This window comes from Tetrao urogallus (assembly GCF_951394365.1).
Source record: "Tetrao urogallus genome assembly, chromosome: 1".
Taxonomy (NCBI): Eukaryota; Metazoa; Chordata; class Aves; order Galliformes; family Phasianidae; genus Tetrao; species Tetrao urogallus.
The window spans coordinates 115571619-115599594 of record NC_136813.1 but is presented as its reverse complement, the minus strand read 5'-3'; the positions used below and the strand labels follow the sequence as shown (position 1 = coordinate 115599594).

Sequence of the window (27976 nt, the reverse complement as noted above, 5' to 3'; positions counted from 1 at the left end):
ATTCAGAATTTGTTTTCAGATTTGGAAGGTGCAGCTGCTACAGTTGAAGCTAAGGAAGATGAGGTTGAGAAAGGTGAGATCAGAACATATAAAGTCAGAGAAGAGGAGGGCGAGAAACGGTGGACTGAAGCGGATGAAGCCAAGGAAGAGGAGGCTGAAAAAGATGAGGCCAAAGCAAATGAGGTGAAGGGAGAGAAGGCTGTGGAAAGCGAAGAGAAGGAACGTGAGGCAATAGAAGGTGAAATAAAACAAGACAACACCAAGAGAGAAAATGCCAAGCAACCAGCTTTGAAAATTCTTGTTAGGCAAAGTTATCCCCAGAACGTGAACAACTCTCGTCTATATGCATCAGTGACAAGTCAAAGAAAACAAGAGGTATCAAGAGTCCTCACCAGTCAAGGAACTGTTGTAAGATACATGATGGATGGATCTACCTGGGTATGTTTTGCAGAGTCATTGGAAGCAGCCTGTGTAGTGTTATCATTGAATTTGTGCTTTCTTAGCTGGCATAGATAAGTATATAGTTTGTCAGTGTTGGAGTTGAGTAACAATGAATTTTGCAGCAGTGTCAAGACTAAAGTGCTCCTGGCTTTGTTCAGAATCAGATAACATAACAAGCACAAGGAATTTTAATGGTGAAAACTTTAGGCATGTGAACATTTTAGGCAATTTTGGGATTAGGAAACAGCTTATTATAGTTTTGAGAACTACATAATATAGTTCTGAGACCTACATGAATCATCTGAAGTGTGTATTAGTTCATCTTTCTTATTTTTGGTGACACAAATGCATCCATATCTTTTTTCATACAAGGTTAAGAAAAGATACACTTGTCAGTCCTGTAGACACCTTTTGGTATCCTAAATTTTCATCAAAAAGACTGTATTCCTAAGTTCCTTCTTTGTTTATACACAAATTAGGTTGCCCAGAATTTTGGTACCTTTTAGGTAACATAAGTTAGATACCACTTTTGCAGATACTATAATCAGTCAACAAGCAATTATCTTTTCTAAGTCTAATACTCTGTGTATTGTAAGCAAATTGATGAAAAGATGTGTGCTTTGACTCAGAAACTGTCAAAATTATTCCTTATTTCCTTTTTTTTTTTTAAACAGTTTAAGTAGGCCACAACTGCTAGTACAACTTTGTTACGTTCATTCGTTACATTAAATCTTAAAGCATTTATCCAAGATTTCAGAAAAACATACCAATTTCAGTAGTATGCAAAGAAACTAGCTGCCTTTCGTTTGTATATTCTCCAGATGCAGTCTCCTGACTGAAGAATTCAGGGCTCGTGTGCCTAGGATGGTCATACCACAGTCTTTGTATGCACAGATTCTAGATGCCTCCTTCTTTGTATTAATTTAACATCTATGAGTTATAGAAGAATGGAAAGCATATAGACAAGCACTCAGAAAGAAAAATAAATGGTTAATTATCAGGAACTGTAGGTCTTGAGATATGACCGTATGTTGTCCATATGTTTTCTACATTGTACGTTTTCTCCACAGTATATCTGTTTTCTATTTGTAAATGTGTTCAGAGATTAATGAGGTAATTCTGTGCTTAATCTGCCACACAAGGAAACTTGCATATCAAGAGTTAGATATTATGGACAGTAGATCTCAGAAATCAGCTATAGTAAAATAAATAACCATTAATTCTTTTTGTTAGACTTGATGGCTAGAAAAATTAGCAGCAATCCTAGACGTGTGGAATACCTGAATACAGATAAATACGGTGGCACAGATGCATTGCTGCTGTTAGGAAAAGTGGTATTCATCAAAAGATATCAACCTTTGACCACTTAAGCACTCAAAACCTTTGCTTTTATTCATGCCTGCCTGTTACTAAATAGAATCCCCGCTGATTAGATATGTGAACTGAACTAATTAGCAGCCCTTTCTTTTTTTTTTAATATAGTTTCTTTATTTTTTGCATTTATTCTGTGAGCCTTACATTTCTTCCTTCATCGCATGCTAAATTCTAGTGAATATTGTATTTGTGACATATTGAGACTTCTTATTAGTGTTTGAAGTTATTTTAGTCTCTAATGTGTCTTTGATTTCTGTAGATTCTGTTTGCTGATGGCACAGTGAGTAGAAGTCCTGATTCTGGCCCTGTCCTACCACCACCTGTAATTCCAGAAAATATGCAACCATTATCAGAACCAGAACCTTTAGCTGAGATGAGCACTAGGAGAGGTAACGTTTCCAGTGTTTTGGATAGATTTAATGTGAACAGGGCTGATGATACTCAGTATCAGCATTTTTCTTTGGTCTAAAAATTCTGCTGGTGTAAAAAGCAATTTATCTGTACTCAGCTGCTATACACTGCTTATTTGTTATCTTCATAGCAGATCATTTCTCTCCTACTCCAGCTTTCTTATAACACTTAAGAGCTCTAATAATAAAAGGGTATGTAAGGACTACATATCTAGCAGAGGGATTTAGTAACAGTCTTTTCAGATAAAGCCTTGTAACTCCAGGAACATCAAATCTTTACTTTCACATTACACAGTTTTTAATTGTTATATTGAGATATGTCCCATTTACAGTGGACTTGCTGTATTTTTCTTTCTCACTGTATCTATTCCAGGACACCTGCTTTATTCATTATTTGATTGTATAAGCTTGTGGTCTGTCCAAGTATTCTCATGTCATTCCATTTCAAAGAGAAGGAGGCAAATATGTGTTTGCTTCATACCTCACAGTGTGGTCCTACATGACTCTCAGTGCTAAGTAGTGCAAAGAATGATTAGGACTTGCCATAACATTACTTTATAATTTATTGGAAGTATGTGAATAAAAATTGCTGCTGAAGAGAAGTCTTGTAAAAAGAAATTTTCTGAATCTTCAAGTCCAGTTCTCTGTTCTTAGGATATTCCTTAGGAAATCTAGAATCATGTTTAAGAACTGACAAACTATCTTCTAATTTTCAGTCTCCATATCTGTGACCAGTATATATCTTTTATTTCTTTATAATGACTTCCCTCTCCTGCCCCCCACCTTTCCTCTATGCTACTTAGTCTTGACAAATTTATGGTGAATATTTACACTTTGTTTTGTTTTGTTTCTTTTTTTTTTTTCTAGGACTTATAAACTGTAAACTTTTAGACTCCTACCCAGGCCATGCTATTGTCTTTTACCCACACTTAGTCTAGTTCTCTTTCTTAATGTGAGTGATCAGATTCTCTGTTGTATTCTTGATAAGATCTCTTCATTGCCTTTCACAGTCTAATCTGCATCTCTTTACTTCTGGTGAACCTTAGGTTTGTATTTGCCTTTTTTGTCACTGTACTTTCATGCTGACAATTGTAGTCATTCTACATGGATGCTATATCCAGATCTTTATCTCATTCTACTGTTTCAAATGTGCCTGAAGCAGAAATCATTTGTCTTAATCCTTTTTGCTGTAACTTATTTCTGTTGGGCTTTATCGATTCCTATTACTTTAGTCCTCAAGCTAGTGGGACATTTTGGGATGTTTTTTTTTCCTTTAAGCCATTCAGATTCTCTTCTATATTCATGGTACGTTCCAAAACCATGTCATAATCTAATATCATAGCATCCTGTTTACTTTTCCTGTGTTGTTAATACATATTAAACAAGATTGGTTCAAGTGAACAATTTTGAATAATAGGTCTTGTTATTTCCCTCTCGCCTGAGACTGTGATTCTAAGATAAATTATTCTTTCAATTCTATCAAAGTCAATACTCACAGAAACTCTTTAGTTGATTGATTTTGTCTTTTCCCTTAGACAATACCAAGTCTTACACAGATTTTTTGTTTCTGCAGGAAAAGGCAGTGACAAAAACATCGTATTGCACCCAAAGAAGGAGGAAATACTTGAAGACGTTACTCAGGGTCTGGTTAATCCTGAGCAACCTAAGAAGAATCAAGCAGGAACCTGGATAACAACAACCCCATTAGGCATTCGAGTGGGAACTGAAGGAGGAAGGCAAATGGATCTGGAGCCAATCTTATTCTATCAGGCAGCTGACCCAGCTGATGGAACAGTAATACTATTTTTGTGTTGTTATACCACTGTCTACTAAGCTATGTGACAGGGCTGCCATCATCTGTTGCAGAAAACATTTTCAAAACATCCTGCAGACTGTGTAATTACATCATTACTGATATAAAAGCTGTAGATGTTGAAGAAAATGTAAATCCTTGGTCTCTGACACAGATAACGTTGGAGCAGACCAGCTTCTTCAGAGTTTCAGTACATAATGCATAATGCTTTGCATTACCGTTGTTGCTGTTACAGGTATCTCAATGCTAATGTAAATCCACGTTCCCTTATTATTTCAGGTTATGACTGTACGAGATGATGAAGTGATAATAGTTGAGAAGCTGGATGGCAGCAGAGTAGTAGATCATGCAGATGGTACTAGAATCACAACTTTTTACCAAGACTGTGAAGAACATCCTGTAGCTCAGGATAGCAAGAAAACAGGTAAAAACAAAAGGGGAATATTTATCTTTGTTTTATCTCGTGATAGGGATAACTGTCAAAATATACTTTTAAAAGGCTTTTGCTCATTCTAATCAAGAAGGCTCATGCCTTGTGTAGGGAAAGAAAGTTATTTAGTGAAAAAGAAATGTCAGTGGCCAAATTAATGTACCTGTTCAATTTGTTCTTTATGACTTGTGCTGCTGAATAAGAATTTCTTCATATTTTAGAGCGTGTATCACAGGCAGAATACATTTCAGTGATTCAGTTTGTATGTTACAAATATCCGAATCATTATGGTTAGGATTATACTTGATAAAATAAGTATAGCCATCCTCAGATAATTTTTTCTATATTCAGTGCTCAGTCCAAAAATTTTAAGGTTGCACAGTGTCTGCATAACAAAATTAGATGATAAAGGATATTATGAAAAAAATGTAAGGACCTTTTACTGAGAAGATAAAGGTCAGAGGAAAGAAATACAAACTGAATTCTAGGACTTTTCTATGATTCATTTACTCAGGTCCAGTTTTTTTTCTGTATTAATTTCTAGATGAACTCTCAGAAACCATCACAAGGAAAGTAAAATGGATTCGAGTAGAAAACCCCAAATTTGCTACTGTTACAACAAATTGTGAGGATGGTACCTGTTGTACCATTTTTGGAGATGGGACATCCATTATAGCAAAGCCACGGGGAACATATCAGGTAGGAGTTACTTTTAGTTTGTGACAGTGATATTTATGTCTCTGTCCCAAGTTACCTTTCATCAGTTTCATCTTGACTGTTTTAATTCCCCTCTCTATAAATTTCATGAATCCTGTGATTCTCTCAACTTTATACTCTGCCAATGTTTAAGTAATTCTTCACAATTGTATAGTAAATTTAATTCACAATCTTAAGTTTTCTTGAAGTCAAAATTCTACAGATACAAACATTAGCTTGCCTCCTGGACCTCATCTTCCTTCCTTCTCTCCATCCATTCCATTAAAGCATCCTCAATTTTTACTGCAATAGGTTCTACCCGTCAAGACAGGCTCCCTTTTCATTGATGAGGATTGCTCAGCAGTTTATACCCATGAAGTCTGCAATTTCAACACCAGGAAGGAAGGGACACAAGCAGGGAGATATATTATGAAACATACTTCCAGCACTATTTGTGAGATGATGGATCCTGAAGGAAATCTTTTCAAGGTAAAATACATGGAGATAAACAAGTTCATGCATTCTAAGTAATTTTATCTCATGAACAACTCTCAAAGTCTTTTTATAGCCTTGTGGCACTCACAGTAGCCTACCTAGCCAGAAGGCACAGATCCTGAATCAGAACTCTGAAGTGTTACTGAGAAAATGTGACCGGTCTCAGGTTTAACTTTTGTGGTATTTCCCTCTTTTTAGAGAGGTTGAAGTGAAACACAAGATCTGCAGTTTATCTCACCTGTAAAGTTACTTTAGTTACTGTGACTTGTATTATAGCAAAAAAATCAGCTCTGCAAATGTGGATAGAAAACAAGAGAGGATATTGGCTTTTCAGAAGGACCTTAGAAAAACTGTAATCTGCCTAGTAAAATATTGTTGTAAAATTCAGTCTTAGAAGTCATATTGTTAATGCTTTGATCTTTCCACACCTACACCTAAGGCATGTTTTTGAGCTATGTTAGTACTTTGCTACGGGTTCGGGAAATAGATAGTTTAAGTGTCTGTGACATACATGTTATTTTCTAAATGTGATATCCAATTATAATCCTCCCAATTTTTCCAGATTGTATTTATTTATTTATCATCATGTGCTCTGATAAATCTGATAGAATGTATAGTAATGAGGATATCGAGTAGTTTCAAAGTTCTCAAACATACAGTTTGGCACTGGACACATTGCATTATGATGCAGTTTTTAACCTGGTTCCCTAAGCTGGATAAATTGTGCTTATAAAAATGTATTTTGTCTGCCAATCTCTCCTTAATAAATTTTGAATTAATCAGTGGAGGGGTAGAAATTTAAAAGGTATCAATTTCCTACAAACTCAGCGTTATTCAAATTATAGTTGATTGGCATCAGCATCAGAACATCCACCTTTTTCCCAGCTGATACATAGAGAACAAAAGACAGAAGTTGAAGAAGTTGTGGGGCAGCTGAAGGTATTATGAAAGCAGTGATCACAGGCAACGTGGGGTGTACTAAGAAGGGTGAGATGCAATACGAGAATACACAGACCTGGAAAATATTCCAAGAGTAAACAAGTTTCATTGGTTTTGACATTAATGAAGTATATTTCAATTACATTATCCCACACTATTTTACTCTCAAGACCCCATTTTCATTGGTGTGAGGATAAGAGGAGTGTTCAAGTGATGGAGTTGGTGTATGCAGTACCAGTATCACCTTATGAATCTATGTTTAATAGGAAGCACCCAGCTTTAGAGTCCTGCCCAGTGTGTATGTTTTGTATGAAGTTGCCTATTGATGCATGCAGATATATATATTGCAAACATAATGTAATCATAGATGACCTCATTTGACAACTCACAATCTCAAAGCATGTCAGCATGTAGTATTAGCATTTCTGATATGTCATGTTTTCCTAGAAATGTTTTCACTTTTTTCACTGTGTTTTCAGTTTTCTTCATTTCTTTTTCTCGTCAATTTCAGGTTGCTCAACATGAAATATGGTTTTATTTTTGGTCACTGAGCTAGATTATACTTACAGTCCAGCAGCAAGTTACTGTTTTAAATACATCATGCATCTCAAATCATTTTGCATGATTTCTGTTGTAGGTCATGGCTGATGGCAGCACATCTGTGTTAGTTCAAAGCATTGGCTTTGACAGCAAGGAGAACAAAAGTTCAGCATCCATAGTCCCAGAAGTTAACAAATCCATCTCTTGTGATGAACATGTCCCCAGGTAAACTTCCCTATGTTGATAAGTTTACACTTTCTTTCTTTGCTACTCTGTATTTGTACAGGGTTTGTAGACTTGCACTTTCTTTGTTCATTACTGTGTATTTCTGCACTTGATGTCAGTGTCCTGAAATTCTGTTCTCTTATTTTGTCATCACAGAGCTTTCTTATTTTCTCCATCTAGAAAAGAACACAATTCAGAAGTCTTGGATTTGATGAGGGTGGTGGATTGGCACTTGTCAGCTGCCAGACCCACTCAGCCTCTCTTTCACTTCCCCTCCTTGATGAGGCAAGTGGAGAAAATAAGATGGAAAAGCTTGTGGGTTGAGATAAAGACAGAAATCACATACCAATTACTGTAGTGGGCAAAACAGACTCAACTTAAGCAAAAGTAATGTAATTATTGCCAAGATTTGAATAGTGAGAAAGAAAGACACACAAAAAAACACTTTCTCCCCAGTCCCTTCTTTTCTGCAGGCTCAACATGACTACTCTACTTCTTCTCCCTGTCACCTCCTTAGCTGTACAGGGGGTGGGGAACGGAGGTTGTGGTTGTGGTCCCTCCCAATTCCTCTCTGCCTCTCCTTCCTTCTCACAGTTTTCCCCTTTTCCAGCATGTTCCTTCTCCACATGCTGCAGTCCAAGGCCACAGTTCCTTAAGGAAATATGGTAGACTTTCAAGATCATCAAGTCAACCTAACCTACACTAAACCATGTCCTGTTGTGCCAGGTCCCTATGTCTTTTATATCTCCAGAGTTGGGGACTCTATCACTTCCCTGGGCAGCCCATTCCACTTTGTGCTTGACCACTCTCTCCATGAAAAAAATTCTTCATAATAACCAAATAGAACATCCCCTGGCACAAGCTGAGATTTCCTATTACTTGTTCCCCAAGAAAATAGTTTGACACACTTTTCACTGCAACCTCTTTGCAGGGTTGTTGGAAAGATTGGCAAAGTCTTATCTCAGTCTCCTTCAGACTAAATAACCCTATTTCCTTCAGCATTTCCCCATAACTCTTGTTTTCTACTCCCTTCACCAGTTTTGTTGCTCTTCTTTGCACATGTGTAAGCAATTCAACATTCTTCTTGTATTGAGGGGCCCAGTGCTGAACAGAGTATTCCAGATGCAGGCTCACCTCCAGATGCAATGATGAGTACAGGGGCACAATCATGTCCCTGATCTTTCTGGCTGCAGTATTACTGATGCAGACCAGGATGCTGTTGGCCTTCTTGGCCATCTGCTGGCTGCCTGACAACCAGCAACCTGAGCTCCTTTTTCTACTGGTCAGCTTTCCAGCCAATGTTCCCCAAGCCTATACCAATGCATCAGGTTGCTGTGACAGAAATGAAGGACCTGGCATGTAGCCGTGTTCAATGGCATGTGATTGGACTCAGCCTATCCATATTCCTCTGCAGAGCTGTCCTACCCTTAAGCCAATCAACTGGCCCACCTAGGTTGGTATCACAGGCTGCTCTGGCACCTGGAGCACCTTATCCTCCTCTGTCCTTTGTGTCTGCAAGATTGTTTCTCATACTGTCTTTCTCACCCCTCACTGCCTGTGCAGCATTTTACCCTGTCTTAAATATGCTTTCCCAGAAATGTCCCCCCAGCTTGGGCTCAGCTGTGTGGCTGGGGATGGTGCAGCCACCTGGAGTTCTGTGTCTGGCACAGAGCAGCTCTCTGAGCAGCCTTCCCTGTTGCCAATACCTTGCCTCCTATACACAACACAATCAGAGTTCTGTGGCACTCCAGGTTCTTCATCATCCATATGGATGGTTCAGGAACCGAACTCCTGCGGAGCAAGGATGTGGAAGAGTATCTTGCTGAGGTCTGTGGTGATCCAACTGTTGCAGTCTTGCAGGAACCTGTACAAGGATATCCAGGTAGGAAGATTTAGTTCATTTTCTGACAAACTAGTGACAAAAATAATCAAAAGTATAGTCAGAAGTTTTAAAGCTCATTTGGATGGGAAATATGAAAATGTTTTCCCTGTGTGGGCAATTGTCCACTGTCCTGGCACTGAAGGAAAGGGAAGAGAGCTTGTGCAAAAGCTTGGAGAAACAGAAAATTAACTGAACAATGCTTTGAAAGGATAAGTAAGTGAACAAACAACTGGCATATCTTTATTCACTCTCACACTTACAAACAAAAGCATTTGCCAGATGCATAAATCCTCTGTGTATCTCTATCAAAAACACTGAATATCTTGCAGTCTTCATATAGTAATATAGCTGTCTTTATCAGTGAAGACAAACATAATCTGTTGTCCCTTAGTCTAGTTGTAGAAAGAGTAAATGTACATTACTAAAAATCTGGAAAAAGAGGACTGAAATGGGGGATGCCAGTAGTACCTGGCAACAGCCACCTCATTACACCGATGCAGTAAGTTACATCCTGAAATGGTTATTATTGTAAAGTTAGTTGGAAATAGTGTTTCTGTAAATATATGGTGGCCTAACAAGATAGATGTAAAGCCTAGACATGGTAGATCTAATGAAATAAATGTATCTTGAAAATGACAGAAACGAATGTAGAAAAATTATAACAATGATTAGTTCCCTTCTGTTCCCCTCTATATAAACTGAAAGGAATGATTTTGTCATGGGAATAGAGGAAAAGTGCTAAGGGAGCCAAAAAGATAAGGGAAGTGGAAATCTCTGGAAGATGGAGAAGATAAGCATCTGGTGGAAATCCCATTCAAGAAAACCTATCAAGATTTACCTTGATAATAAGATGTTACAATTCTGTATTATTGTGACAGAACACTTCAGTGGAAGTATCAGTTTTGAAGGCCACCTTTTGGATAGAGATAATAGTAGATTAAGTAGACTTTGGATCTGGGTAAGAAAAAAACATTTTGAAACACTTTAAAATTAATTGCAACAATAAAAAGAAATAATAAATAATTTCCAATAGAATCATTCTGGTGATCAGGCCGTGATGTATGAAGCACACTGAGGAACTATGTTTGTATGAATCTAATGTATATCTTCTGAAATTAGTGTTCAATACACACAAGTCAGAGGTCTTTCTTCCTTTTTTCCACACAATATGCAAACAAACTGCTTCCTAAAAGAAGTAGCCAGTTGTTAAACGTAGGCTGAGTAATCCAGAGCTGTCCAGCTATTGTATCATCACCTCAGTGATCCAATATTATCTATAGCCTTGGGTATCACATTTTCACCTGGAGTTTTACATCCGATCATAAGTTTCATTATACTTATATTTTTCTGGAAAGTATATTTTTCTGGATGTCTGAGACCCTTGCCCATTGTTTTTGGATTCAAACTGATTCTTACCAAAATACACTTTCAAACCAGGTGCTGTAAGTATTACCATCCTCTTCCCCTTGTCTGAAGCCTCTCCCTGGGTGATGAAGAAAGAACCAGAGAGTATTGTTCCTCCGAATCTTTGGCCAAGAACTTGGAATGCATTTTCTCCCTATGAGGTATAATTGTTTTGAAACTGTCTTTTACTGCTTAAGCAGTACCATGTTTGTCACAGAGGTTATTGGAACTCCAAACAATGTGACAGTTAAATAAGCAATTAAATTTATTTTATTAAGCAAACAAAGCAAGGAGTGGGCTGTGTTGGGAAAAAAATCTAGTCGACTTGGGCTTCTTTTATGTTGGTGAGGTGATTGCAACAGTTTTAGGGATAGTTTTTTTTGCCAGATGAAGAGATTGTAGGATCTGTAAATTATGCCCAAGGATGTACTAACATGATTTACTGGATCTCCAATGCTATAAGCACAGCATGTGCTTTTCAGCTGAAACATAAATTATTGATATCTATAGTTACCCAGTGATATAAATATCCTCTTGCTTTTTTTGCTTGCTCTTGCCTATGTTCAGAAGGAGACCACAGTCAGAGCACACATTTGGAAGGGTCTCTGCATTGGATCCAAAGAGGAGACATGCTTACCAGTACCTGTGCGAAAATGTCCAAACAAACTGCAAATCCGTCAGCTGTTCCAATATGAACCACTCAGTGATGAACTAAGAAAAAAGCTACAGCTTTCTCTCAAGGTAGTACAATCATATTCGCTTCATTCTTCCAGTGAGTTAGAGAACAGACAAAATGGGTAACATGGATTTATATATCTCTGAGACAAGAACCATAATATTTTTGAAGAACAAACCATTTCATATGTAGGCAGGTGCCCTACGAAAAACGTGATTTTGAAGCTGCTTGTCTCTCTTCTCCTATACCTTTTGGAACCTACTTTTCTGAGCAGATACATGGGGACCAGTCCAGTACACATCATAGACTGTATACTAGCAAATCAATGCTGAGAGAAATATATGTTACTTTTTTCTTTGCTTAGGGTTTATTTTCCTGATCAGAACCTTGAAAAGATCTATAATGTTACAAAATAATTTTGAATCCACTATAAATCTACAGTTAGCTTAGTGATGAAGTCACTGGGACAATCTTCGTTACTGATTCGTTTTTATAGGTCAGCATAGAACATTTCTAGGTTGAAGCCTGAGTTCTGTCGCTAGGTTCACATCTAGCAAATAGCAGTGTAGCATTCTGCAAAAGTGTCTGTCCATCGCTCGTTACTGCCTGGCTCATAAAAAAGAACAAGTTGCAGCTTAAAAGCTTAAAGCATTCTGAGATAGGATCTGAAAGTCCTGCTATTCATCCTTATTAGCACTTCACTTTTTAGTTTTTGTATAAAACACTGATTTATTTGATTCATACTGCCAAGATGCTCTTAAAACAAATTTTATAGTTAAAAACATTATTATTTACCAGTCAGGGAATAACAAAATACATGTGTTCTATAATTAAATTGCTAAACATTTTGATGGTGGCGTTGCAGACTGAATTTCAAAATTAATGGCAAATAGAATCTGTGATGGTGGAAGCAAACTGTAGCTGGTTAGACTATTTTTTTTCCACCTTACATTTCAAGAAAGGCATGTTTGCAATAGAAAAACATTAACAGCTGTTCAACTTTGGCATAGTTTGAGACACACTAATCCATCAGAACTAAATTTTACTCTTCTACATTCTATAAATGTGTAGGTTGGTCTGAAAGTAATGCCTCCTATTATTTCCATGAAAACTACAACAGATACAAAGAGTACAATAACACTATTTGATAGAGCCAATTCTCATCTACAAAACAGTACAACTTAGTCATCACCATTAGCTGTATATTTTTGCCAGCAATAAACAAGAACCTGCATGCCATGTTCAAAAAAATCTGCACCAGCAGAGGTGACCCAGTGTTTCACAGCTGCTATGATGATGTTGTTAGGAAAATGTTGCCATCACGGTGCATCTTTCATTAGCCCAAACAGATGAAAGTCAGAAGGCACCAATCCAAACTACATGATGGCTGTGGTAGGACAGTTCAGACAAGATTGGCAGTGTGCCCCACAATCTTCAAACTGGTTTGGGGCCTGGCACTATTGTGTTGCAAGTGAAAGGCTGTTGTCTTCTCTAACCTGACTCTGAAAATTTGATCTTTCATCTTAGTCAGCATCAAAATGTAGCAGTCAGAGTTGATGGTTTGTCTGATATTCCAATGTTGTGACCTATTCCAGTCATTTCCAGTGCGTTGAAGCCAATATTCAGCTCCATACACAGTTGCCTGGTTGTAATCCACTGATTTGTGTGTATGAGCTGATCAAGGCGCTCCTGATTTTGTGGTGTGACAAATGTGCATGGCCATTTGAAACATGGATTGTGTTTCTCATCATTGTCACCACTGCTAACTGCACCACCCACCACCTCACTGTGCTCACATCCTTTGGTTGGTCTTCATAAACATTCAGCAAGTGTTGATAAATGTCAACAGGAGCAATTTTTTCCACATGGAGGAATTCAGTAACATACCTTTACTTCATCTGCACTTCCATGTCAGATGCTATTTTGTCAAACTGCCATCTGTCACATGGTAACAAAATTTAAAAGAAAATTGGTGAAAGGTTCAACCTCTACTACCATACCATTGCTTTCAGAGCAGCCCTCATATATCAAACTTATTCTTTAATTTACATATTGAGTTTTCAAAGGTAACAGTCCTAAAAATAATAATAATAGTAAATGTTCCACACCAAAATCCCAAATTACATCACTCCATTGACCAGATCTCTTCTGGATTTTAGAGGAAGAAGAACACTGTTATGCTGGGAAGGAAGAATTGTAATTATTGGCACTGAGGAAACATTTGTAAATAACTGCATTAATGTGCAGTGAAAAAACCCTCATTGCTCATATATCAATGTCAAATTAATGGATTTTTCCAGAAACAGATATCTTAAATCTTTAGCCAAATGCTCATTTTTGCAGAACTAAATCAGTATCTAAAGAAAAAGAACTGGAACTAGAAGCAGATTATTTCTGCCAACCTTCTCCATGCATAAAGTTCAATGTTGCATGTAACTTTCTAGCAGGGTGATGTGTTAGGGCAGCTGTCTGCAAAAGACCCTTCTTTTCCATCCAGTTGATCACCTAATGGATAAAGAAATGTGTAAAAAGAGCATGCCCTTTTCTTTAACTCTCAGTATGATTTTGAGAAAGTATGCTTATGTATAAAAGCAGAGCTTCAGACACTTTCTAAGCCTAATTTTTCAACTATGATACTCTAAATTTCCATTTCCCTAACAGGGATCAAATGGAAAGAAGATAGAGATCACAACCAGTGTTTGTTTGATCCCCTTTAATTCGTTAACGTGATCTTAGTAATGTAATCAAATCATTCTTATTAATAACAGATAGCTATTGATTAAACACATTCCTTTATTCACTCCTGTAGTTCAATCAGATGCTTGCACGCTCACTCATTCTTGCCTGGCTGGTGTGACAGCTGGGAGGCCAGCCCTTACTTCAACGTGAGAAGCACAGGATCATACAGGCACACACCAAGGGATTCTAAGTAGCTGATTGCCACCCTGTTGGGTGTAGTCCAAGTCATACAGCTCACTGTGGGTGTGAATGTGTGCAAGTGGCCTGGTGCAAATTAAGCAGATGCTTTGTGTCCTCAGTTTGTCACTTCTTGCATATTCAACAGTATTGCTAGTCATCAGAGTTGATTAGACCCTGGCAAGCTTTCACTCGTTCTCTGCACATGTTCCTCTTCTTCAGCTTTTTGTAACTATTTCCCCCTGCAAACCTGTAGATATGGAGTCACACATTCTCACAGAAGTGCTCTTTATGACACTGCAAAGTATACTTATACCCATTACTTCTACAAACTTTTTTCTTTATGTATCCATTAAGTCTACTTCTGCAAAGCATACTTGCTTGTTCTTTTTCTATTGTCCCCACAAGAAATACATAGAAAACATTTTAAAGCAGGAAGATGAGCTGGAAGAGATGAATTTAAAAGAACCAAGAACAGAAGAGGAAAAAGAGAATGCTGCAAATCTCCTTGATCTGGTTAAGGTGAGAAAGAACTACTTTTTTTTCCAACAAATATATTGTATTGCATTGCAAGTGCCACACTTGAAACTCTGTTATCGTGTATGTTCGGATAGCACAGTGCTTCCTTCACTGTAATTTAGTGGTAAAGTAAAGCCACACTGAGCATTTAGCTGGATTACTGAATGTCACTACTGCCCTCTGGGGAAGGACTGCTGAAAACAGCTTAAGAATTTGGATTCTTCAGAACGATATGTTCCCAAACACACAGGCCAAAAAACACTGAAGTGCTTGTGTTCCCCAGCATTAGGATGAGAATGTTTCTAGGCTGCAGCTGGGAGACTTGTCTTTCAGTCAGTACCACCTTCACATCAAGAGTTTAAACCCTCTTTTCGAGGTAATCTAGAAACAATCTGGAGGAATATTGTTACTGCTTGTCTCTGCTTATATTTTTGTAAAATACGTTCCGTTAATTTGCACAGCTGATTAGACTATGAGGAAAAAATGGGAGGGGAACAGGGAAGGTGCTGAAAAGGTGAAGAGAAGCTTGGAGTTAGGGGCCAGGAAACTGTGAGGTCAGTGGGAGATGAGTGGTGACAAACTGAAGTTCAAGCAGCAGAAGTGGGCGGGCATTAGGATGAATGAGAGACACTGTTTACATCTTACATTAAAAATCATCACATCTTACATAGCGCATTCAGTTTGCTGTCTTTCAGTGCTTCAAATCATGTTTTCTTCAGTGTTTTTTAAATTTGGGACCTGGCATCAAGTTAATTAATGTGCGAGACTTTTAGGTTATTAAACACTGCTTTCCTTTTTATTTCCACTTAGTCAAAAAACAAGCATATAGCAAATTTAAACATACTGAATTCAAAAACCTGACGTTTGAATTAGCCACATTAGTGTAAATATTCACTACCAGATCATCGATCCATTTTTCAGAAGTGTGAGAGTATTCTCGAAAATGAACATCATCTTAGGCTTAGAGTCTACATTTTAAAAACTTGTTTCAACGTGCAAAATCAGTAGACATTAAATCTTTCCAGTGTTAAATGCTGCTGCTGTCTTTCTCTTATCTCTCTGGATTTTATTCTTCCTTACAAGCTTTAAAAATAAAATGTAATCATGTAATTCTACAATTCACCCCTGAACCTTTTAGTCAAAGTGACCTTTTGATTTGCTGATATTACAACTTCCACATACATTTTTCTCAACACTTTTCATGTGACGTGCACTTTTTAAATGACAGCAGAGAAAAGATACCTTAAAAAAAAAAAAAAAAAAAAGCAGGAGGTAGGAAGGAGCTCACAATCTTTCTGGAAAGGTTGGTATTGAGAAATGATCTCTCGGTAATCTCCCTGTATCCTTTATGTGCTTTGATGAGAGCCAGGTGCTGAATCTCACATGCTACTCAGTTCCAATGGATTTTTCTCCTGACTCATCATTGCTGATTGCCCTGGCTACCAGAGCACATTTGCAGGTACAGATTTCACATTGGAACACTGTTTTCTGAGATGTAGAGTCCCACTGTGGACCTTCTGTGTTATATTCCTCCGAGGTCTCCACTGTTCTCTAGTTCTGTTAAAATGTAGACTGTCTGATGACAAGAACTCTGGTTTCCAGTTAACTGCTTCAGGGACGGCATGAAAACGAAGGAAATGGCTTAGTAAAAGAGTCTGTCACTGCTCAAACGCTTACTGAGGAGCTCTCTCATGCTTCCTCTACAGCTAACAAAGCCTGCAATTTCCTGAACCATTTCCTATTTGACTCTTTTTGCCTGTGAGTTTGAGGTATGATTTGAATATGAACTGGCTTAGTGGATGTAATAAAGAGCAACTCTGTAAAATATGAAGCTAGCTGTGACGTAGATCGTCAAGAAGGAAACCTATATTTTTAGGCCAGGAAAATTGTGCCTCATTTCTTTTTCTTCCAGCTCATGTTTTCTAACACACTGACATACCTCCATTCCAGTAGTCATGTTGTCAGGTAACAGATAACATTTGTTTAGGATAGAAATCCTTTAAAGAGGATATGATTGTTAGATCTGTTTCTCACATAGTCACAGTTACTCTTTCTTCATTACAGTTCTTCCCTAGCTGGGAGAAATCATCTGAAGATCTCAGTGCCAAAGGTAATAAAAATTGAATACCTATCTTAATAATCCCCTTAATAATCCATAGCCCTTTTCCATAGAAAAATATACAGTGTTCAATCTCGTAGTGACACTACTCTTCAAAATGTTATTCTTCTTCCCCTCTTGCCTTGCCAAGGGTTTTTCTACTTGTTAAGAGACCAAAACACAATATGTAATGGAAATGAGAATTTCTGCAACAAAGGCTTACTACAGTTTTCTGATTTAAAAACAAACAAACAAACAAAAAGCCACATAATTAAAATGCACTTGTAATGTACTATTATTAACAAGGAAGATATTGTGAAAGAGGCTCATTAAAAGAGGCCAAATAGAAAAGAAAAAGAAAAAACATGAAAATACAAAAATATGTTTTATTGTGAAAAAAAATGCCAAATAGGTTCATATTTCTCAGTACTCGTGTATCTTAAGTTTAACCACAGAAATTTCTTTTGAACAAAGGAATTTTATTTGAACTCACAGTGTAGATTCAATGCTTGGAAGAAGCAACACAGTTTATAAAAGATGTCTGTAGATAGGGAAACTCTTTATAAAAGCCCTCAAATTTGTCGCAGTCTTACAGGCTGGCTTTTCTCACTAATAGTTCAATAACCTGAGAATGTTGATTGTGGCTATGAAGCAGCAGCAATTAAAGTACAACCTAAGTAGGCTGAAAGTAATAAAGGTACCTAAAAGCCCACATTATTTTCCTCACCTGGAGACAGAGTTGCTCACTAGTTAGAAAGTGACTGAATGTCAGCAACTTTTCCTGCTCACAGCTATTTGATTTGTATCTTGAACATAAATACAGGAAATACAGAGTGGGGGTATGAACTTAATCTGCTTCCGATTTGGGGTTTGTTTGTTTGTTTGTTTTCTACTGATTAAATTAATTTCTTATCAGTTAATGTTCTGAACTTGATGTTGGAAATGAAGTTCTTTATGCCTCTTTCCTCACAGTAGTAAAGAATCTGTAATTGGCCTGTCTCATATTAATGTTTATTGTCTGTAAAAAAATAAAATGGAAGAACCCAGTTTTCTCTTCAGCTAGCTCTGGAATATGTTCCTGGCAATTAATCTTTAATATGATTAAAAGTGATTCATAAGAACTAATTTTATCTTCACTGCTTTTAACCGTAGCTTTTCATCAAGTATAAGAAAGATGCATTAAAATATATCCTTTCAAGTTTGTTAGCCATAATGCTTACTAGCGCATAGCAGGATATATGCATTCAGTAGTGCTCTTTACATTGCAGCTCACATAACTGAGCTGTATGAACATGCAGTGGCTTCTCAACGCCTGCTTCACACCAAGAAAAGAGTCACAGAGCAAACAGCAGACCAGCAGCAGAGCTTCAGGTAGGGCGTACCTGTGAGAACTGATGTAAATGTAGGTAACGCAAAAGTGGAAACTAAGCGCACAGGAATGGCATTGTCCTGGCTGCTGCAAAGAACCAAGACTTAGATCTCTGGGTACATATCCCAGTGTTTTACTAGTTTTTCCTGTGGATATTTTGTCCTTCTGTGCCTCTCCTCATCTGAAAGATACTCAAACGTCTGTTGGAAAAGGTTTTTCAGGAATATTTTGGTTGAATTGAACAATAAAAATGAAGATATGTGTGAATGATTTTCCAAATGATACAAATCCAAGTCAGGAGTCACTAGCAATGTTAATGTTTTGGACTTCCATAAAGAACATTTTCTTTCCAGGGCTGTCTTTCAAGTTGTTTTGTGCTTATAAAACACTTATGCTAGTTTTCTTGTTTCAATTACCTTTTTCTTTCATAATTATTCAGCACAGAAGAACAAACTCCAGTGTCCAAATGGCAGAGCAAACTACAAGAGCACAGGTAATAGTATTAGTAGGGCAGAAATTTACTTACTTTAAAAGCCAACTGAAGTCTGCGTTTGGACAGACTTACTGCTTTCATGAGGTCTTGAGTGCTGTGATCTGCTAGCAAATAAAGGGGTGTTCTCTGCAAATTCAGCAAATGCTGAATGGATGGTTTGCCTTTCATTTTGTCAAAACCTGATAGTGTTTCTGTTAACTTAGCATAATTAAAACAAGGGCTGAAGTCAGAAATCCTGTATTCTGTCATCTGGTTCTGCCACCAGTGTGAAAAAGAATGTATATTAATATTTTCACATGCTAATGCTTTAGGTTAAGATTCTGGCTTTTTTGTAAATCCTGGCTGATTTTTCTAGTAGAACCCCAGATATACCTGTGGTGCTGCTTCAAAGCTTTTCAAGGCTGAACAGTCTCTTCCTCTGCTCATATGAAAGATGCTTCAAGCCCTTAACTCTGTGGCCCTTATCTGGACTCACTCCTATAAATCCATGTTTTTCTTGCACTAGGGAGCCCAGAAACCAGTACTCCGGGTTGCTCTCACCAGTGCTGAGTAGAGAGGAAGGTTTACCTCCCTAAATCTGCTGGCAACACTTCTATCACAGTCCAGGATTTTGCTGGTCGTAGTCACAAGAGCACATCCTTGGTTCAACTTGGTGTCTACCAGGACTCCTAGGTGTTTTGTAGCCTTGTCCCCTGGTTTGTACCTGTGCATGGGTTTATTCCTCCACAGGTCTCTGATGTTGCATTTTCCTTTGTTGAACTTCATGAGGTTCTTCTCTGTCCATTTTTCCAGCCTTTCAAATTTCCTCCAAATGGCAACACACCCATCTGGTGTATTAGACTCCCACCTTCAGAAGTTTGAACAAGTTTTTTTCTGAGCATCCACAGAATAATCAAGTTGTTCTGTCAGGAAATACTGAAATTTGATTAATTTTATATTACAAATGTTAGTAATCACAATGCATCTGCAATACCAATCCTCAGGTTTAAATGTTTGTTGGAAGGTCAGAAAGGCACTATTAGCAGTCTCAGACGTGATCTGCAAGATTTACGTAACTGGAGTATGTTTTGAGTAAGAGCTCTTTATAGCAGCCAAAGCACAGCATGTATGCATTTTTATCAGACCTCCATAAATCAGTGTCTGCAGAGAACTGTCTGCAAGCCAGTCCAGCCTGTTCTTGGTCTGCCTCTGAGAAAATTGCAAATTACAAGAATATTGTTCACTGTAATTAAACAGAAAAAAAATAAAATAAAATGCCACTTTGCTTTATCCCTTTTGTTCTTCAGTGTCTCGGATATTGTACTGAAAGCAGGATGAACTCAATTATGTCTTTTTTCTTTCTTTTCCTTACCAACAACGACAAAATTTCTTAGGAAAGAACTTGATGAAGGAAAGAAAACCTTAATGGCAATAAGAAACAAAATAATTCCTCCCTACTTCAAATCAGAATTGGGCAAGGCATTTCTCTCAAAAAAGGTAATGGAGATGAAAACTGGGTAAGTTTATGTGAGGCCAGGTAACCTCTGCCATAGTCCCACACTTAGAGATATGGTTTTACATCTCAGCATCAAATTAACTCCAGCAACCATTACAGAGGACAGTTGTGGCAGAATTAATACTAGGAATTAGATATTCTTGCCAAAGGAAAAGTATCTTAGAGGTGGCATGTGTTTACTGAGGCAAAACTATGGAGATTCCTTAAGTAAACTCTGGACAATCTGATTGATCCAAAGCAGATACTGAACCTTGGGTCTTTTCACCCAACCCCCAGAAAACATCTCTCTGTTAACTTGAAAAGGAATCAGTAAGACCAAACCACCTGTGTTAACTGGAGGTGACCTTGGGAACTTTCTTCTTGTAATCCCACCTGATCAGTGCTATGAGTATAAAGTATAGTCGAAACCATTTGGAATCTGCAGCATATTTATGTGCATAAATTCTGTTGTTACCTCTTTGGTTCTGCTTCTTATTATTTCCACTGACCTTTTTCTTTTCATAGGGGAGGTATGCTGATGAGGTTGAATTTTTTATATTTATTGTTGGAATACCTAAGCCTCTTTTCATCCTTTTTCTCTATAGTTTCCTGATGTGGAAGCACTATCTAGAGAACTTCCTCCAGTTCCACAAAAAGAAAGTGGGAATCTCCTTCCAGAGACAATGAAAAACATCAGGAGAGGTAATTTGGACTTGACTGTCTGGTAGCATTTTAATATCTTCTCCATTTTTTTTTTTTAATTTTTTTTTACCCAGTTGCCTCATTTCATATTGAGGTTAAATTTAAGAATAAATTTTCTGCCTCTGTATACTCAGACGTTTTGATACCTATGGTAACATATGAAGCATACCCAGCAGAATTCCCTCACATTGAGGTCCATCAGTATGGAGTAGGCTGTGTCTATGTTAGCAAATTCATTCTCACAAAAAAAGCAGCCTTTTCCTCAGCCAACTTAAATACCTGACAATATTTCTGGGGAGACTGCTCAACAGCACTGTCAGTATCATGCCAGTGTTCAACAATTTGACCATATAGATTAACATGTTTGAGTATCTTGAAATGTTTCCATTTAATCCACTAGTACCAGTGTGGCCTATGAGACTTCTGTGTTTCATGTGCCAAAGGAGCCTTTGCAGACATCACTGGCTTTGGATGCAAAGCTGAGGAATTGTGCTATGAATGTGAGGATTGATGGATGCAGAATGCTCAAAAAAAAAAACCCAAAGTGAAATAAAAATAGTCAGGAATAAGTGAGCAAGAAATGAGGAGGCCAAGTTCGGAAAAAAGACCAGAAAAAGCTGAGAGATGGTGCAAATACTAAATGAAACAGGGATGGGGCAGCTCAGGACTGAAACAGAAGGGGTATGGAAAAGGAAATGCACAGCGTAAGGGTAGTTTGGAAAATAAAGGAGGAAAGTGTTTGAAAGAGGAGGAAGCCATGACTGAGGATAAGCATTGTAAGAGTGAGCAATCCATTCTGAAGTTTAATCTTTACAATACTGAGAGAGATACTTCTCTGTTTGAAGGCTGCTCTGGCAAGGTACTGATATGGTGAAGTGAGATCAAGAGTCATACTCAGCAAAGATTCGTATTAGGAAAGTAGTCCTCCGTGGGGTTTTATCAGATCCCTGCTGGTTTCCACACTTCCTCAGTTTGCAGTCACTAGAAGGCTGGGTTGGATTGTACATTAGACCTTTCTGATGACTTCTCTGGCTAACTGAGAAATAAATGAAGAATGACAAGATATAAAGTTGTTTTGTTGTTTTCTTGTGTTTTTTTTTTTGTTTTGGTTTGGTTTGGTTTGGGTTTTTTTGCTGTTTTTGTTTGTTTTTTGCCTGGGGAACATGAGTGCAGAACTTACGTAGCTTCTCATGGTCACGTAGGCAGCTTTCAAAGGCTGCCTAAATTAAAGTGCTAAATACTTTGGTTTTTTTTTCATGTGCTTAAGAAAGTGATGGTGATTGATTGTGAAGAACACTTGTCACAGTATCCCATTATTTTTTCCTTTAGAATCTGAATGTCTTAGTAGCATGAGTGACTCCTCACCTTCCCCTAGTCTTCTGCTGCAGACTCATTCCATACAAAGTGAAGATTCCAGCAGCACAACAGGTAAAACTGCTTTTCAGAGCATTGTTTGGAGCAGGTTCATTTCTGTCTACTTACAAATTCTGACTGTCTGCAACAGATATTTAAATCCACCTGTTTCTGTTCAGCATTCTGAATATATCTGAGCACAAGACTGACAGAAAGGGAGAGTGCTATAAAAATAATGGGAGAAATTCTCTCCTTTCCCCTAGCAGACTGCTATAATTACATGGGCATGATAGTGATGGTAGAACCACAGACACAGGCAAGCTGTAATTCCTCCTCTAAAACATTTCATTCCTATGCTCCTTTTATGTATATTATACAGTGGAGTTCAGTTCAAAGACAACAAGTTAGGGGCTTGGTAGATGAAGAAGTACACAGATAATCCACATGAATGAACTGCAGCAATAAAGACAAGAAATTCTGCTCAAAAACAGAGCTTGCCAGATGGTTGTGCTGACAGAATCCTGCTCTGGGACCTGGACAAGAACTTCTCCTGCTTGAACACACAGATTGGCTTGACCAGGCTGGGTGTTATCAATGTGCAGTTGAAGCCTTTCTTTGGAATAGTAATGTCCTCAATTATGATTTTATGGGGTTTTTGTAGCTCCTCTTGTGTTTTTAATCACTTTCACAGATGATTATATGCCTTCATTGCATATTTCCACTGTGATGCTTCCCACAAATCAGCTTTACTAATTATAGTACATAATTGCTTATTTGTTCAATTTTAATTACTAGTTAGTATTAGAGTGGTGTTTTTCGTTTTTGGTGTTTTTTTTTAATGTATTTGTTGACTTTTTAAATAAAATGAGACCGGTTCAGCTGTGCTAGTGCTAATCAAATTCTTTCATGGAAATTAAAGTTTTATCTGAGTAGGAACTTCAGAATTGGGCAAAATTTGATGCCCAGTGTTTTATGCTTTTGAAATCTTTGCTTTCCAGACTCAAGCTTGGCTGCGGGGTCAGAAGAGGCACCCTTTCAAGTAAAGGTTCAGAGTTTGCTGGTGAATGCTGCAGGACAGCCAAGGAAAGAGCAAGTGAGATTACCATCATCGCTTCTGGGAAGAAAACCAAATTCCATACCACATAAAAAGGTGAAATAGCATCTTCTGTTGTTGTTAATATTAAATCATCTCAATCATCTCTTTTCATGAAATCTTTATTCTGGAGCAATACTAGACATTGTTTTGAAACTGTTTACTGAAACAACAGAACTTGCGATCTATACAGAAATTTACTTGCAATTCTAAAAGTAGCTTTCCTCTCAACTACTAGGGCTACCTCATGTGCCAAAAGCCGAGTTCTATACCAGGTGCTCACATGAGAACACTAATTTCCAAAAGTGTAGAGCATGCTCAGTTGCCCTAAAATATCTCATTGTGTCTGAAAACTCAAACCACTATACATTTGCAGATAATATTCAAAGTACCTAGCTTTGCCTTTTCAGTTTGTACTGCATTTATGGTGCCTGCCTGTAATTCCTCAAGATGAATGGACAGAGATCAAATATAGGTGGTTAGGTTTAGTAAATCTGAATCTAAGTCGTTGGGCCATCAGTTTTGTCTGTTATCTAATATTTTAATTCTGTTTGCAAAGGTAGAAGATCCTGCCGCAGGAAGGGTCAACATATCTTCTCTTGCAAGAGCAAAACAGCATCTTAGCGACTTCCACCTCATTCCACCTCAAATGATGTTTGGAGTACTAAAGGAAGGCTGTACCTATGCAGCCACTGTGATTCTGAAGAATGTTGGCATTAATTTCTCAAGGTTAGTTCACATTCCCAGTAACTTGGTTTTCAACCAAAATATGCATTGCTTGTTAATTGTCAGCCTTTTCATATGATGAATGTGAGATAACAAAATGTATGTTTATATTTGGAATCAATGTAAGAGAATATAATAGTAGCAATACTGCAGCATTATTTGCATATTAGTGTTATTAGGAAGATGCAAATCTGGTAAGGAGCAGCAGGTCCTGTATGCATAGCCCACAGCATATGATTTACTGGTTATTACTGAAGAAGAAGAACCAAACTTTTTCATGGTAACCAGTATTAAGTTTGGCTTTTGTAAGTGCTGCTGGATGCTGCAACTCTGACAACCTAAATGGACTGAGCTGTGTTCAGGCAGCCACATGTCTTGAGCTGCATTTAGAAACAGCTTCAGTGATGATTTCAGAAACAGACAGATAAGGATGAAATAAAACATTCATTTGAGCATGTTTCCCTCACTTGTTGTCACCCCTGTCAGTGGGTGAGAAGGTAGCAGAGCATTGTGACTGAACATATACGTTCATTCAGTCATAGCAATAGCACTGTTCCAGAGTGCTGTCACAGTGGTGCTACCTTAGCAATCAAAGCATCCTTCTACTGTAGTGCCATGATGCAAGGATGAGACAAACACGAAGCATTTAAATATAATGTAAATGTAATACTTGCTCTCCTTTCTTGGGTGGAAGGAATTGTCATCAAAATAGGGGCTTAGAGGAGGTGCACCCACATGAGTCATCATGGTCTCATGTGACTACTCAGGCAATGAGGAGCTTTAGAAATCTGTTCAAGACCAACTGAGAGACTCTTGTACAACTTCTTCTATGAGAATGAACAGGATTTTATTTATTTTAAATCAGCCTAGTTAGATGTGGCCTCAGAAAGACATTTCTACTTTAATGCACACTTTAGCATCATGGTACATGCCAATGATAAATCAGTAGGTCATATATCAACATTCTGGAGCTCCAGCTGTGCACATTACATTCTTTAGATTCAAACCAGAGCATTCTATATAGACACAGAAAATACCACCCTGATTCTATTCAATCCAGCTTGAGTCTTTTACTAGCTGCTTTTAGAAGCAAGTAACTAGCCGCTCCATGACAGCAGAACATGCTGATGGCAGAGATACAGGGCAAAGGTGGGCAGTTCCAGCCCATATCTGCCACATGCTGAAGCCAAAACTTCTCCAGGGCAGGGTCAGTAGTTAACTATGTGCCACACCATTGCCTGGGTGTGCTGGGATGCTGTGACAAAGATGAAGTCCAGTTTCTCTTAACCAGCACTCCAGAAGAACTGCAGGAATTCTTACAGAACTATCAAAGGTCTTATCTGCTTTAATGACTTCTAGAGAATTTGACAGTGATTGATTGATTTAGCATGCTAGTAAATTAAATTTAATCACTGCCTTACTGGGTACCATGAAACTGAAGAGGCTCATTTGCATGTAATTTCTATAAGGATCATGCTTCTGCACTAGAATCATGTCAAATCACATTGAAGAAAGATCTTTAAGAACTTCTGGGTGTGCAACACACAGGTAGCTGCCAAAAAGGTGTAACTTGTAGTCCAACTTCCTTTGTGTATTGCAGGCTTAGACTGCAGCTGTTTCACTTCTGTTGCAAGGACAAGGCAGTATAATAAGCAATGTAAAGACTTAGTTTAGCCCATTAAACTACTGCTTTGATTTTTGATAGGAGCCTGAGCCTTGGCTGAAAGCCCAGGAATACTGCTATAGCCAGAGCTGTACGCTGTGATGGGAAGGATGAGCTAAAAAATTCTGCTGTCATTTACACAATCACAGGAAAAGCAGATGGGCTGCTTTCTAACCATGTCTTCTGCTTGCCTGAAAGTTTCTAGCAACCTCCCTCTTCCCATTCTGACAGGTTTCGGGTGAAGCAGCCACCTCCATACACAGGACTGAGCGTGCTGTACACACCTGGGCCTGTAAGTAGTACAGAAGGTCTTCTGTTTTATGCTACATTCACATTACTCTGATGATGCTGCCATAACAGCTGTCTGGGAGTAGACCATGTAGTTGTAAATAACTTCAAAGTTATTTAAAGTGATGCTGCCTTCTGCTCTCTCTGCTGTCTTCTGCACCCTGTGCCTCAGAACATGCCCAGAATACTGTAACCCTATCTCCAAGTTTTTCCCATTGTTTAGGGTATTTTTTAGAGCTACTACCTGTTAGGCCTGCACTTTCATCTCCTATCCTGGTATCTGCAGGAGTTGAACCTAGTAAACTTTTGCCTCAGTGATTTTCTTTTGCTTGCAACCATCCCCCACCGTAAGTCTTTTACCCTGCAAAGCACCTCAGCACATGAAACTGTCCCATGAAGTAGAAAGTTTTCACACTTTCTGCTTTTCTTCGGTATCTCTTCACCTACACATTATAGCTTTTTTATTTTCTCTCAGTTGTCCTTATTTGCCTTTTGCCTATAGAACTGAAAGGAAATTTAAGGGGAAAAAAAATTGCAATGAGACAAAAAAACAAACAAAAAAAGACCTGGCAGTTTTCTTTCAAACTACACTGGGAAGAGCCACTGCTTTATACAGACCTTTCTCATGATACAGGTACTCAGTACTCCACTAAGTCTCTGATTTCATCAGATAACGCAGAAGAATCAACTGGAAGCACTGGTGGAGAGGCTATGTATGGAACATGCACCTTGTTTGTCAGCAGTCCTCTCACTCTCTCTCCCTCCCAGGTGGCAGCAGGACTGCAGGTTGAACTGGAGATAGAAATTTTTGCCATGTCAGTTGGAGAGGAAAGTACTGATGGCTTTGAAGAAATTTCCCACGATATTGAAATAATAACAGAAACAGAGACTCTCTTGCTGCCTGTGACAGCAAATATCCTTTGCAGTCTTACTTCTCCCCCTCCACACACACCTTCTAGCAGCATCACACTGAGGACTGACTACCTGGCAGGAGCCTTAAGCATCATTTCCTTAAGCTTTTCTGTCCTTTTTGGAAACACCAGATGAATGTTTTCCAAGGCACAAATGAAGAATTTAAGATTCTAACTCCAAAAGCAATTTAGATCAAGTAACAAGACTTAGAAAAACAGGGAAAGGAGGAATGGTAAGGCCAGAAAGATGTGGGTATTAAGAACAAATAAAAGATTAAGACTTTGTTTCCACTTTCTACTGACGGAATTATTTTAATCACAGTTTTGAATTGTAGAATTGTTTGAGTTGGAAGGGACCCTTAAAGGTCATCTAGTCCACCTCCCCTGACAATAAATAGGGTCATCCACAGCTAGATGAGATTGCTTGGAGGCCCCATCCAGCCTGACCATAAATATCTCCAGGCACAGGGCAGCCATCACCTCTCCAGGCAACCTATTCCAGTTCCTCACTGCTCTTATTGTAAAAAAACAAACAAACAAACAAACAAGACAACTTTTTTTTTTTTTTTTTTTTTTTTTTTTTTAAATCTCCAAACTACATTTGCCTTTTTTAAATTTGAAACCATTTCCCCTGAAATGGTCCAGCAGCAGACCCTGCTGAAGAATCCGCCCCCTTCTTTCTTATAGCCTGCCTTTAAGAGACTAAAAGGCTGCTCTCAGGTCTTCCCAGAGCCTTCTCTGCTCTAGGCTGAACAGCCCTATCTCTACAGCCTGTCCTCATAGGGGAAGCATGCCATCCCTTGGAAATAAAACATATGGCAGCATTTGATGGTAAAGCCTCATGCTCTAAACAGGCAAGGGAGAGAATCGCTGTGTCAGCAATTGTGAACACAGAACTGTATGAATGCTGCCAGAAATCAGCCCTGTGTGGGCTCAATTGGTTAGTCCCAAAGAGAAGAAGAATTCAGGGTCCTATGAGACTGACTGGAGTGCTAGTTAATGGCAACTGCATCAAGGTTTTATATGCTTTGGGAAGTCTTTCAGGT

General features: G+C 38.2%; 1 protein-coding gene across 1 annotated transcript in view; it reads left to right on the top strand.

Annotated features, from left to right (window-relative positions):
• The window catches only part of SPAG17 (sperm associated antigen 17), a gene marked incomplete at both ends in the record, with an annotated part of 89474 nt that overhangs the window by 61072 nt on the left and 426 nt on the right, over positions 1–27976 (top strand). Inside the window, 21 exons of the mRNA XM_079549996.1 lie at positions 20–438; positions 2075–2204; positions 3799–4019; positions 4318–4462; positions 5013–5167; positions 5477–5653; positions 7236–7363; positions 9115–9245; positions 10683–10810; positions 11217–11390; positions 14650–14763; positions 16825–16870; positions 18127–18229; positions 18667–18720; positions 20094–20196; positions 20800–20896; positions 22226–22324; positions 23248–23399; positions 23902–24071; positions 25963–26023; positions 26788–26922. Coding sequence (XP_079406122.1) covers positions 20–438; positions 2075–2204; positions 3799–4019; positions 4318–4462; positions 5013–5167; positions 5477–5653; positions 7236–7363; positions 9115–9245; positions 10683–10810; positions 11217–11390; positions 14650–14763; positions 16825–16870; positions 18127–18229; positions 18667–18720; positions 20094–20196; positions 20800–20896; positions 22226–22324; positions 23248–23399; positions 23902–24071; positions 25963–26023; positions 26788–26922 — 2942 coding nt within the window. The remainder of the gene's footprint in view (positions 1–19; positions 439–2074; positions 2205–3798; positions 4020–4317; positions 4463–5012; positions 5168–5476; positions 5654–7235; positions 7364–9114; positions 9246–10682; positions 10811–11216; positions 11391–14649; positions 14764–16824; positions 16871–18126; positions 18230–18666; positions 18721–20093; positions 20197–20799; positions 20897–22225; positions 22325–23247; positions 23400–23901; positions 24072–25962; positions 26024–26787; positions 26923–27976) is intronic.